General features: G+C 36.4%; 1 protein-coding gene across 1 annotated transcript in view; it reads left to right on the forward strand.

Annotated features, from left to right (window-relative positions):
* CD44 (CD44 molecule (IN blood group)) overlaps positions 1–13927 on the forward strand; it is a 66210-nt gene that overhangs the window by 30671 nt on the left and 21612 nt on the right. The window contains exon 6 of the mRNA XM_075712664.1: positions 825–920. Coding sequence (XP_075568779.1) covers positions 825–920 — 96 coding nt within the window. The remainder of the gene's footprint in view (positions 1–824; positions 921–13927) is intronic.

Raw genomic sequence — 13927 nt, forward strand, 5'->3', positions numbered from 1 at the left:
TGAAAGTGACAAGTATTTTATTTCATCTTTTATGTTGCTGTGTGGCTGAAATTATCAGAGGTCTGAAAGACTAGCTCCCATTGAACCTAAGGGATACAAACATAATTCATCTTCTAAGTACAGTACTGTGTGGCCTTTGACTACAGGCTTTTTATCAAATCACCAATAACTTACCAGTGAAGGATGCCAGTAGTTTGCATCATTATCCTCAATAAATACTGAAATGTAAAAAAAAAAAAAGCAGAAGCATTAGGATTATAAAATGACTTTTCACTGGTGGTATACTCATGATATGTTATGCTTGTTTTTCCATGTAGTTAGCATCATGAAACATAAATCCTAACATTCTCTTCCTAAGGAACTACGATCAGAGCCATTCCCCAATGTGTATGCCATGTATTTCAATTACTTGCTGTGACAACTCTTATCAACTCTGCTTACATGCAGAGTTTAGATTTTTGGACTAAATCTCAGAATATACCTCAGTAAAGAGGGGAATACAAATAACTTCACTCATTCCTCTAGAATCCCTGTCCAGATGGTATTTAGGTACAATTGGAGCTTGAATCACATGAACAGATCATTGCCAGAATGTCCATTATCACTGTAATACGTACTTCTCTTGAAATAATCTGTTTTGGTGATATCCTTACTATGTTAGTAAAGTAAGGCTATTTGGGGCTGAATTATATGAAGAACCTAGTCTGTATCTTTCTTCTCTCTTGGACCAATAAATGAAGGAATGAAGAATAATTGAAGTAGTTGTGAGTACTGGGTTGCAACTCAGTTAATGAAATACTAATGATTCATCCACCACCATACAGATGATGAAGTTTCTCCTGTATCACCTGACATCTCTTTAGTGACGGCAGCTGATGATTCCCCTGAAAAAGATGGAGGATGGTATCCTGCGAGTACTAGTAAGGTTTATGTATTATAATAACTACATCAAATATAGATTGCATTAAAACTGCTTTCTTCTTCCAGCAGGGCATTCTGGTAAGTGGTGAAGTATACATCATCTCCAATTTTGGAAAGACATTGAAAGACAGTACTTTGCAGACTGGTTAAGTCAGAAATAAATTTCCCTGCCTGGGACAAGGGGAGCAAAAACATTTGCTGTATGCTTACTTCAATGTTTATATATGAGTTCAGAAAGATTGTTGTTTTCTGTTTCCCACTGATTTTTATCACACCTGTTTACTCTATGAGGCGCCACAAATTAGTGCAACCAATTATCACTTGAAGTCCATTTATTTCTGAGGTAGAAAAGGACATTTTTGTCACTCTGTGATGAAAGTGTCTGTGATTCTAATATTAATATTTATGGTTGTGAATGTGGGTAATCCACATCAAAAAACCATGGCCTTGCTCACCAAAGCAGTGCTTTAAGTGGCAGTTCCAATTGCCAAGCCACTTGTGCACTACAAAAACTAATTTTGTCCTTGTTGGCAGTATGCATGAGAAAAAATTGGGGCCTGTCATGGCTCCACAGGCTTTGAGGGCTCAAAAGAACAGTAGAGATTTTCTCTGCTTTGTCCTTAAATAGCTGTACTGAGTGGGAAAAAATGCTTGTGATATTTTTATCAAATATGTAGTGCACAGCAGCTACAGTGAATATAAATCTTTTAAAGTCATCTTACATGTTTTAAAGTGGGACTGTACATATATTCACTCTAGTTCTTAAGTTTAGAGTGATAAAGATCTTTGCCCCAGAAAATAAAGTGAACTAAAAGGGAGCACATGTTAATTATACAGAGGAGATCTACAGAGACATGTTGTAGTAAAGACTGAACTGATAGAAATGAAAGTTTCTTCCTGCTGACTCTTTTTTTCCCACCCTGGAAGCCTGTGATAGTGAGGAATTTGCTTAATTGTTTGTTGGTTGCTGATAGATGGTCAAATAGTCTATGTGACTTGGGGGATGGTGCCCTTGTTACTGTATTTAGAAATCACAGGACAGAGTAAGAATGGTTGTATGTCTTACACAGCTAGCAAAAACTTTACTGAAAGACAGAAATAATTCAACCAAGCATCTTGTCTCAGAGGATGTGAAGGTTAGTAACACCTTATAAATATGTAGGTGGAAAAAAGAAATATCAGGTTGATTTTCCCCAAACCTTGAAAGAAAGTAGAGAATTTTCTGGTGCTTGTTTCAAGTGAAAGGTTTTGCTACAGAGTATTGCCTTGTGGGCAGGGAGAATCCCACCTGCTAACAGTGGGGAGTTTGTCTGGTTGACTCTGGTGGTGATTTTTCCTTCGTATTTATTTGCTTTTGTATGCATGTGTGACTTAGTGCTTCCTTGTACAGATGTTTCTGTACCCATTGCAAAAACCTGTGCATTGCTCCTAGGCAGGAAAGCTTTAGGTTTTCCTTTTACTACTTGATTATCAAATGTATTGATCCTAAATAAGTATGTCCCTTCCTGTTGCTAACAGTTCTCTCTCGTGGGCATGACTATTTTACAGAGGGAAAATTAGAGTTATTTAAGATTTTAAAAGATCAAAATAACTATAGAGCTATGTAATAAAAGATGTCGATACTGATATATTTGTATCATAGAAGTGATAGCATTGGCATGAATGCTTATTGGTTTAGGGTTGATAGTTTGATTCTCTGAAAAAAAAAGATCATGAAGATACTGCACCTGGGCTCTTCTGATAGTTTTAACTATTACTCAGTAACATCACTTTAAAGGCAAACAGACTCATTGCATTTAATTTTATTGCATTACAAAAGAATGAGTAATTTAGCACTCCTTTCAGAAGTTAAGTATAAACCATGCATCTCCATGAGAAGTCATCAAATATTCAGTAGCATAGGAGAAAGCTACATGGAGAACAAACAAAAAAGAAAATAAAGCCATGCCCCAGTGTCTGCTATATACATTGTGCAACAGTGCAGGCTCATTGGAATATTCCAGCCACAATTTAATTTCCCAGAGAAAAATCCCACAGACAGGATAGTAGAAAATTAAGAAATAACTAAAGAAAATTATTCAGCATATATCTTCAAATAGATGGCTGAAAATATATCTATCTAATTCTATAGTGTGGATTTTCCTTTGGTTTGGTTTGGAGCATTCCCTGAAAAAAATCTCATCACTGAAAAAAGTCTTACATCCATACTTTGGCTGATCTGACAGGAAAGCATCTGCATTGGTATATTGTATGTGGAAGGAAGCCATGAATACATATTCAACGCTTAAGAAAATGAGCTCCTAAGGCTTGCTGTAGAAAGCAGGTAGAGGTGAGAATTTTGCTGTGATTACAGCAAGTCAGATGGCAATTATTTAAATATTCATTTATTTTCTTGTTAACAGTTTTTGTGGCATTATCATTTTGTTCACAATTCTATCCCAAAGCTCCAAATCTGAGACCACCTGGGTTTTGATGGTCTGTCACTCAGAGATCAGATTTTAAATGTCCAGGTTTCCCATTTTCTGACATCAGTGTCGGAGTAGTACTAGTAGTACTAACTTTAGGGAGCAGGTAGTGACTGTGAGAAGAGACAATATTTATTCAGTCAAGGACAGCTTTTTAGAATGGCAAAATCTGTTCGGTTTTGCTGCCAAAATAGCTACACCTTGAAAAATTGCAGTTCCAAGTTTAAGTCCATACCCTTTGTACACTTCGCAGTTAACAGATAAACAAAACAGCTACTGCAGGCTGAACAACATTGGTTTATCCTGTCTTTATCCTGTCTTTATTCCTAGGTCTTGTATTTTCCAATGCTTTCATATATTGCATAAAAATTGATCAAAAATAGTGTCTACGATGTTAGTCTTCAAGGTATTTTTCTAAATTAAGTATTTATAGATTTTTTTCTGAATGAAAAAGAGTACATGATATCTTTTTTTCATCTTCAAGATATAGAAGTAATATGGTCTAAATGCTGATAAAAATACTGCTTGTGAGGAATGGCCAGAATAAAAATATTTCAAGAGAAACATTTTGAAGTATATTTTGCTTTCTTTTGGTGAATATATATATGACTTGAACTGCAGCTCTTCTTGCAAACTCTGCTTCTCAGTTTATTGATGAATACCTTTCTTTGCACAGAGAAAGGTTAAACTATCAGCTGGCTTGCTTGAGGGATTTCAATTTCTATGGTGTGCATGCCTCTATTAGCTTTGAATGCTTTTTGTCAAAATATTGGAGCGTATTTGACATAGATACATATTTTGATCTGTCACACCTAAAGATGCTATGCAGAATTAATTGACTTTACTGGACTTTCAGAGCTGGTAACACAATTTTATACTTTAGTATAATGTTTCAAACTTCACTTACACTAAAAGCATTGGATTTTTTTGCTGTTGGAGGAATGTAATGATACCACAGGTTCATACATTTGCCCTGCAACTCACATCCATCTCAGTGGCATAAGCATACTCAGGGTGCCGGTGCTGGTGGACTTGACTTGCTGGAGGAAGAGTGCTTCTCAAGAAATAATAAGATCTTGGTTGAATGAACCATGTCCTAACAGCTCCAGGGCCTCATCATGACAACCTGGAGAAAGCCACCACCCAAGCTCAGTGGAATGTGTTCTCAAACCACTGGTGGTGGTCAAATCCTGGAGAGAAGACGCAACAACACATGCAAGCAACAAAGGGTAAAGAATGTCAAGCTAAAAGGGTGCTTTCATTAGGGGCTGAATAACCAGAGCACCAGGGCAGCAAGCTTCAGAAGCATTAAATGGAGGGGGATTGAATGTGTAGTATGTGACACATTCTACACATTCACACATGTGAATGTCACTGCTTTTCGTTACCATGTGTTTGAAGCAGAAAAAGCAAAGTAGTGGGCTATCTCTCACTGGCTGTACATTTGGTAGCGATAGAACAGTTGTCCACATTGTTCATGTACTTGAGAGGTATTATGCATGTCCAAAAGGGATGAGTATGTAAGTACTTTTATGAAGGATATACTTGGATTTTTCTTTTTTCTGGTTCAGAGGCAATTTAGAAGTAGACTATTCCAATGAGAAGGACTTGTGGGAGAAAGGAAGAAAATGTTTTCAAGCCAGTACGCTATGCTCACTCTGCTAGAAGAGACAGAGTATGGTTAGGGCTGTGAGCATGCACAGCACACTGAAATGTAGCTAAGAGCCACATTGGGGCATCTTCAGCAGGGCCATGGCAGAGTGATGAATCCCTTGGGCGTGGAAGAACCGTGAGGGGATATGGACCATGGGAAGCACGGTTCTGTACACTCTCATCTGTGATTGTAAGGCTGCATGTAGGGGAGACAGGAAAGCACAACTGCTGTCAGCAGAAGACCTTGTGGGTTAGGGCTTCATGGCAGATTTAACATCATCACAGCAGATGTGACCTCAAGTGGCAATGGTTCAGATGACGAAGACTCTTCAGAGAAGATGATTCACCCAACAGTGCTTTGAGGCTGGGACAGGAGTATGGCCAAGGACCAGTATGCTCCAAGTACTAGTAAGGAACTTCCTTTCTCTTTGGATGGTTTCTTTCTTCTTTTTCCTGTCCTACCCGACGTTCCTCCTCCTTTGCCACACATATATTCTGTGAAAATTGGATGCTCTTCTCATCAACTGTTCCTTCAGAAATGTCTCTTTTGCAATTGGAAAAATCATGTGAGGTCCATATTGACAGAATTAATATTTCTTCTACCACTGCTTAAAATTCACTTCTCCATGCCTATTTGAATGCATGCACTCAGTCACGATTTTCCAAGGAAAAAAAAAAAAATCTTTTTTCCTATGTTTTTCTTTTTTGGGAAAACTGTTAAAATAATTCCAGTTCATGTTATTTAAAATCTACATCCATACAACAGTAGAATTCTTGTCTGTGGAAGAAGATGCTCAGCCACAATTTAGGGAGGCCAGACCCCAAGTGCCCTTTTCATGGGCAAGTGTCAGCAAAACAGTCTCATATTTGCTACCTTCCACTCATTTGCTATGCACTCTTCTAGCATCATCTCATTTGTTTTTTCACCTCAGATGTGTAGGCATGATGCAATCCCGCAACTCGATATTTTAATCCATAGCTTTATTTTCCTGATATGAATAGTCCCACAGTGATCATCCGATAGCTCTTTTTTAACTAAAAAAGCCATCCATACCTAAAATAATTTTGTCTCAAAACCAGAAAACCACCACATATGAGAATCAAAGCCAAATGTTGTGTGTCACTGAAGCACACAGTCTGCTACTTGGCCTTATGACCAGGGAATGGCCCCAGCCCTGGAGGTTTTTTTCAGTATAGATCTTGCCATTAATGAGTATATTCTAACACTCTTACTTGTACAAAGATAATAATCTGTTCCTTTTTGGTAATTTTAATTAATTAATTAATCAATCAATTAATTAATTAATGTGTCTTTTGTCTGTGCACTTATTTACTCGGTAGTGTTTATAAATCACTGTTTATAAGCATTTTTTATTTCTGAAGATAGTGGAATATTTGTGTTTTTTCAGCAGTGGTCTTTGTTTTTAGAAGAAAATACAAAATAAGCAAGTCATCTTGTTTTGGGATTTTTTATTCTTTTGCCTAAGTTTGGGGTATTTCTGATATTAATTTATTTATTTTTGAGACTCTGTATTGGTGACTTATTCCACATGGCGTATTGCATTCCATTCTATGGCCTAGGGGTGTCTGCATGCTCCATGGATCAAAATGTATACAGTCTCTGACCATAGACTCCTGTGGAATTTTTATCTGTTCAATTGTATTATAACTTTCCTGACTAATATTAGCTTCCTGGTGGCTGTCAAGGCGCTTTTGGTTTTTGCCGACCATAGCTTTTGAGCTCAGTGGTGGATATTCTAACACGAATCTGAGTACATCTTGGGTACTTAGCAAGTATGTTTTACATGTATTCAGACACCTACCATATTCTTTAGGTCCAGCATTATTCTTCAAACTTGAGTTTAAATGTCTATAACTGCTGTAATGGTTTTGCACTCCTTCTGCTACTCATTATTCTTCTATTGCTTGTTTTCCCCATTCTTCTTGGGAAACTTTGCATCTGCCCAATGCAAAGAAAAGAATGACTGGTTTGATGTGAAGGGATTTGATAAGAAAAGTAGAGACTACAGCCAAGCTATACATGAATTTCCATTTTCCATCACCCTTATGGCACACACTAACACTAGAGTAATTCTGGTAGATGTAGAGCGTAGTCAGCACTGCATCCTCCATTGTCCTAACAGCTGTGGACTTGCAACATGAAACACTTCTGGAAATCCCCACACAAGATCATTGGAACCCCACCTATATATAAGAGGAGCAGTATCCTAGCTCTGCTGGCAGGGGTAAATCAATTAAGCATTTCAGATAATATTCAGATTTGTGACATAATTCAGTGAAGTATAACACTGTTAGGGGTGCAGCTGGTTGTAATTCCCATACCATTAGCCCTCAGTTCAGTATAATACCTCTATATTATTTGTACTAGAGCCATCAGAGGTGGCATCTATAGCATTCATCTGTCATTACAAGTCTATGTTTTGCATCTAATCTTCATTACTTGCCACTTCTCCTCATTTCTCTGGGATTTTTAAACTTGCACTGCCAGTAGTGTAATAAAACTGAGCAGATTGTAACATTTGGTGACCCACCTTGGTGAGAAAAAAAAAATTCCTTTTTCCACTTCAAAATTTCTATTGTAAAATCTGAAAAGAAAAGATGAAAAAAAGGAGCTAGTGATTCAAACACATGAAATGGTGCTACAAAGGATAATATTCTACCTCCAGATGAATGTGAACATTTTGCTATCAGTGCTAGTGCCAGTAGCCAACTGAGACACCGAAAGTGTGTTGATGTTCTTCAAGCCTGAAAACCTCTGTAGACAAAGGCTTACAGAGTGCATTCTCCAGCTATTTTTGCTGTATACTTAAATAGTTTCCAGTGAAAAATTTTTTGAAAAGCATAGCTGGATATGAGCATTGTTTTTAGGATGTTTTGGCTATAATGCACAGCTTTACCCTGTTGAGGGGAGGTGCAAAACTGAATAGCTGGAGGCACAGCTATATACAGCTGGATTGGGGGCCAGCCTTGTAATTGCATAAAATTAGATTGTACTGAAAAGAAATACATTTCACTGGGACTTGTGGAAAGCCTTTTTATACCTCTGTTAAAACAAGCCTTTTCTACATCCTGTGGTAGTTCTTTGGATTTATACAATCTGCCTCCAATAGATAGATACCTGTCTTTCTGGTTCCGAGATTGTGTTGAACAGTGAAAGTTTATACAGTTGGCATCAGAACAGGTGCTATAATCATGCAAAAATAATTTTTGTGATAACTTTCTGTTAGTTCTGAAGTGTTGTTAGATCAGTTGTATTCATATATTAGTTAATTTAAACTTTTTTTTTACAAGATAATCTATATGTGTTGGGTTTAATTACAAAAATAATGCATTACATTTGCATGAGTTCCCTCTTTATGCCAATTTCATTGCCTGAATATGAAGATAAATATTCCTCCAGTTTTGCTCTTTTTTGGGAAATAGCATAGGTTTCTCTAGCTGGTGACTTATGGCATATGTGACAGGTCCATCTCATTCTTTGCATGCTCTGATTAAGGATGTTTGCTTTACGTTTAATATATCACTCATGGAAACGTTTGATACTTAAGGCAAATATATTTCAAACTGAGTTCTAATGCTCATCTTAGTGTTATAAGTACTCTTTTTTTCCTGGTGTATCTTTTCTAAGCCATTTAATGTTCATCAGAAAATCTCTTATGGTGGTGGTACTCCAGGTGATTTCTGACTGCATCTTCTGCTATGTAAACAACAGCAAATTAAAGAATGAGCAATTAATTTATTTTATCAGTAAGAGCTTTATTACTGACTTCAAAACAAGTATGCTTTTCAACTTCAAATACGTGAACCTACTTATTTCATTCATCCAGTCCCAGAAGAAATGACAATTTCTTGTCATTTACAAGCCAGCCTTGTAATTGTGTATTTGAGATATTAACTCAAAAGAGAAAGTTCATAATCTTTTTCACTTTTAAAAACCAGAATACACAGACTCAACAGTTAAGTTAGTATTAATAAATATGAACTAGAAATGCAAGTTTTTGTTTCTATGTGTTCTTCCACTGCTTCTCCTATAGCTTTTCTCTGCCCTTGGTCATTGGGATACTTTCTAGCACACTTAAATCTTCTGGTCCTGGTGATGCTTTTGTGTGATAGGGTTTCCGAAGGACTTTTGTTTTCTTTCATCTTTTATTTCACATGAAATGCAAGAATGAAAAGAAAAAGCCAAAACACAAAAGTCAAGCACCCTTGTTGTGTAGATCATGAAGATGAGAATAATATGACTGGTGTTGGGTATTTTGATCATTATTGATTCAATCATCATCTTATCAGCACTAGTTACAAGTGAAAATGAAAAACATCAAGGACCAACCCAACATCCACCATTACATAGTGTTCATTCTGGATGGATCAGACAAGAACAAAATCCTGCAAATACCACTGGAAGTATTGAACAACATGAATATACTGTTGCAGGTGAAAATGATAGTGAAAAGGAATCTTCTCATACAGGTAATATTACAGGTCACATCTTAGTAAACTATCAGGGTTTACTAAAGTTTTAGCTTTAGGATTTTTTTACTACCAATTTTGTATTCTGAGGCCATAACAGAGGTTCTGTGAATAAACCTAAGCAATTCTGATGTTATATTAAATTCTTTTTTTAAATTATTTTATTCTTCAGACCTGTTCCTGGAGGTTTGTTTTCTCTCCTATTTGGATTGCCTGTCAATACCTATAGTAGATTAATTCCATAACTGTCTCCTACATTTTGTGTTCTGTGTTATGCAATCACAAGGTTTTAGCAGGCTATCTGCCAGGGTTATATCTGTAGGAAACAGTGAAAATACATGGGAAAATAATAATGTCAGTTGTATTTTTCACATATCTGGGAGCTGTGTTCACTCCCCTGTTGCAAGTCATTATTAGACCTGGGTTGGTTTTTTTTAGTTTTTGTTAATATGGCAATTATATCTAAATTTTTTTATCTAAAATATCTACTCAACCCACTTTTGAACAGAGACAAGATGATATGGGTCATGAAGGGAAGAAAACAAAGCATAATGTAGAATAAAAGAGAGGCTTCTCTTTTCCATCAGTTGAAGCACTTGAAAAATAAAAGATCAAATTATGCTATAAAGCTAGTAACTGAAAATTGACATATATTAGTTTCTGTTCCTGTGAGTGTACTCAGTTTACTAGTTAATGACTGATTTGCTGTACTAAGCACTGCCAACAGTGAATTTAACACAGTCATCATCTGCTTTTGCAGATTATTAAATACAGGCCACTGAAGACAAACATATCATGAACTTTATTTGAGAGGCTGTATAACGTGGATCTATTCCTTCAACTAAATGTGATCTTATTAGCAAAAGTTTTGTGTAGCTCACTGCTTCAGCAGTCCCTAAACCCACATTCCTCTAAGATACAAAACCCCACGTGTTTCATCAACATCCTTTAAAATCTGGTGATGCAGTACAATGCATTACTGGTATATATATACAAACACTGTACTATACTATTCTATACTATACTACTATAGCAGTATAATTTGGCCTATTTGCAGTTAAAATTTTAACATGCTGTGGCAATTTTCTTGGGTTTTTTTTTATTCGGTTGGGGGGGCTAAGGGGGGGTTACGCTACTTAGAAGATTTGGATACTCTTTTGCTGTGATTATCTAAAAAAAGGCTACAGATTGGTTGATTTGGACAATATCATATTTTTCTAAATAACTGCAATATCAAATATTCTCCAGTTGAATGCTGTCTTATTTACCATACACAAATCTGCAGCATGTGCTAGCCTTCCCCTCTGTCGGACTTCCTTGTCTATTTTCCTGGAGATGCTGTAACTCATAAAGCAATGAAATTTTGAGGGGGAAAATTGGATATAGTCAATACACTCAAATTCTGTGATTACAATCTTGCTGATGGGTCATATTCTTGCAGTTATTTCTGCCTTTGCTGTTCTTAATTCTGCATCAGTGGATATTGGTTTGATATTCAACCAATACAAAGTCAACAGCATGATTCAGGGAAATACTTTTGAAAAACAATGATACCTTGATTGTGAAAGGCATGTGCTCAGTTTGTGGAAGGAGTCCATCCTATTGGTGACAGTAGGCAGCTTTTCTAAACATCAACCAGAATGAGAAGCAAATCTGCTTTACTTCTCTTTGCCATTAAATGTAGTAGACATGTGAGCAAGGCCTGTCATAGAGACAAGAACCGAAGAGGAGAATAATATGAGAAATGGATCTTTATATACTGAGTTCATAATTGCTTCACCATCATCATAACAGCTATGGCCTCCAACAATGGGGCCAAACAGAACGACTCAGCACAAGACCCATTGGCGTACCCAGGTTGGGACAAGGGAGAGGATTATGCCACACAACCTGCTATAATGGATAGAATTATTCCTTCCAGAGAGAATAATCATGAAAAAGAGTCTTCCACTACAGGTACTAGTAATAATGTCAGTTATGTATATTTCATCACTTCTGTCTCTCAGATGACCTGTCATGGAAATATATTGCATCAACTGGTAGAGAGGAGTAACTTACTGATCTCTTTAAGACAATGATATAAATTATAGAGTGATTAATTTTCTCTGTGCTCTGCCTGGATGGTGGTGAGATAGAAGTTTTCAATTTTAGCTCTGTATAAAACATTTATGTTTCACTTACCAACATCACTTTTAGTGCTTTCTGTTCCTTAGTGGCGCATGACTATGGAATTGCATCTGGCTCATTACATAAGTTCTATTATTTGGTGCTGCCAAACTGTCTTCACCATAAAGTTGAATTTGTACTTATTTATATTTGTACATCAACAGGTTAATGCTTTTAATTTGTGAATATTCATCTGGGGAAAGAGTGTTCTTGTCATAGATTTTATCAAAACATTTGTCCCTCTGGTTCGTAGAATGATGAGAGAAAGGAATTTACAAAACTGGCATGACACAACATCATGATGCAGTCTTGTATAACAAATACCTTTTCTACTATCTGAATATTCTAAAACATGATATAAGAAACACATGACTTATTCCTGAAATAAGAGGAAACGTAACGTTACTCCTTTATTAAATGGACAATGCTCATAACATATTTATGATTTTGTGACAACTAGTTAAATTTCTTTTATGGTTGCTGTGTGTTCCTCTGGTGGTATCTCTTCTGTCTCATTGCTCCTGCCATTATACAGCATTAGCCAGCTATTCTGAAAAAGCAGGGCAACATAGGTTACAAAGTTGGAAAGCTGATGAAAATGAAAATAAATAGAAAAGCCTGTTTCCTTTTCTTCTTTATGATCCAATTAGAATAAAAAATATAATGTCTACTCTGCATATGAGGAAGAGAAGAACAGTGTGGGTGGTGGGTTCAGTAAACACCATACCACAAAGTAATTCTAATAGTTAAAAATCCTTCAGTAATGCCAAAACTTGGAACTGATTCTGGGAAGAAACCTAGTCTTATAACTACCATGAACACAACAATGAATTATAACCATTTTCTGTAACTTGTCACCACTCACAGAGTCTTGAGCAACAAAGGAGAATCAGTGCCTGTAGAAAGGGTTCTTTGCTGTCAGTACTGATACCTGTAACGTAAAACACACTGTAGCAGCACTTGACAGTGTCCCTGAAAGCTGAGGATCTGCGGTCAGCCTGAGATGCAGGTCAGGGACTTCTCCTGACTGCTGTCTCTATGTCCTTTCCCTGTGTCCACTGTCCTTGGGAATCTTTTGGATTAAGTAAAACAGTGGATGAGAATAGCAAATGAAAATACCTCATCAACACATTGAGAGAGCAGTGATGGTGTACGGGAGGACAGAAGGTCTCCCTTTCCTTCCCCTTTTTTTGGTGAGAAAAGGGTAGCAGTGGTTTGAAAAAAAAAAAAAAAAGAAATTCTAAGGAAAAATTAGCATTTACGCTTTCCTTTTCTTCTTCAAAATCCATTTTCATCAGGATTATTTAATCCACAACACTTAGGATTTGCCAAAGAGCTATGAAAATGAAAGATTGTGTGGATTAATATACCGTTCTTTTCTCTACTCCCTGCTCCTGTTTTCTAGATATGGAAGAGATCCTGTAAAGCTTCACAGTTTGTTGTCATCAGCCTGTTAAGCTTTACATGGTTTGACAGATCAATTGCAAATATGAAAACCCAAGTACGATTTTGCAACTTATTCAAATGTTTTCAATCAAGTCATTCTAATTATTCCTATGTAATGACAGGCCTTCTTATACTCATTTTATTCTGAAAATAATATTTTTATTTTCTCCCTTCTAAATAGTGATTACTAGGTATTTTCAAAACTGACACTTTAGGCTACAGTTGTTTGGAAATGCATCCTTTGGTATCTCATTTTTCTTAGTGATATTAACTTTTGGTGGTGTAATTCTGAATGAATATTAACCTTTATTATTCAGTTAATATTTTGGAGCGCTTGGAAATTCTGAAAGTGCATTTAATTAAGCTATGCCTATTTCTTAGCATGCTTTTGTGACATCCTTACTCTTTTGCATCAGCAGCAGTGTTAGCACTGCCAGAATAATGTGTGAAGGATGTTCATTAAATAATTTCATTCCTTAGTTTTCCATTTGAGTTAATTTTAATTCCTTCTCCTGGGAGACCAGCACACATTCTTATGATCATCTCATGGAAAAAGAGAGATGCCTAAGTAAACTTTAAAAGACATTTTTTAACATGGTGATATTGTGAATCTCAAATAGTCAGGTCTAAGTGGCTGCTACCTACTCCTTGGAAAGCCTTTAGGTGCTTTAATATACACTGAAATTCAGGAAATGAATAAGCAACTATTGAAGTGATCAATAGAGTATTAGCGAAGGAACAGACAAACCCAAAATAATATGACATATACCGAAGTTCTTGTTTGC

The sequence above is a fragment of the Pelecanus crispus genome, chromosome 6 (assembly GCF_030463565.1).
Source record: "Pelecanus crispus isolate bPelCri1 chromosome 6, bPelCri1.pri, whole genome shotgun sequence".
NCBI lineage: Eukaryota > Metazoa > Chordata > Aves > Pelecaniformes > Pelecanidae > Pelecanus > Pelecanus crispus.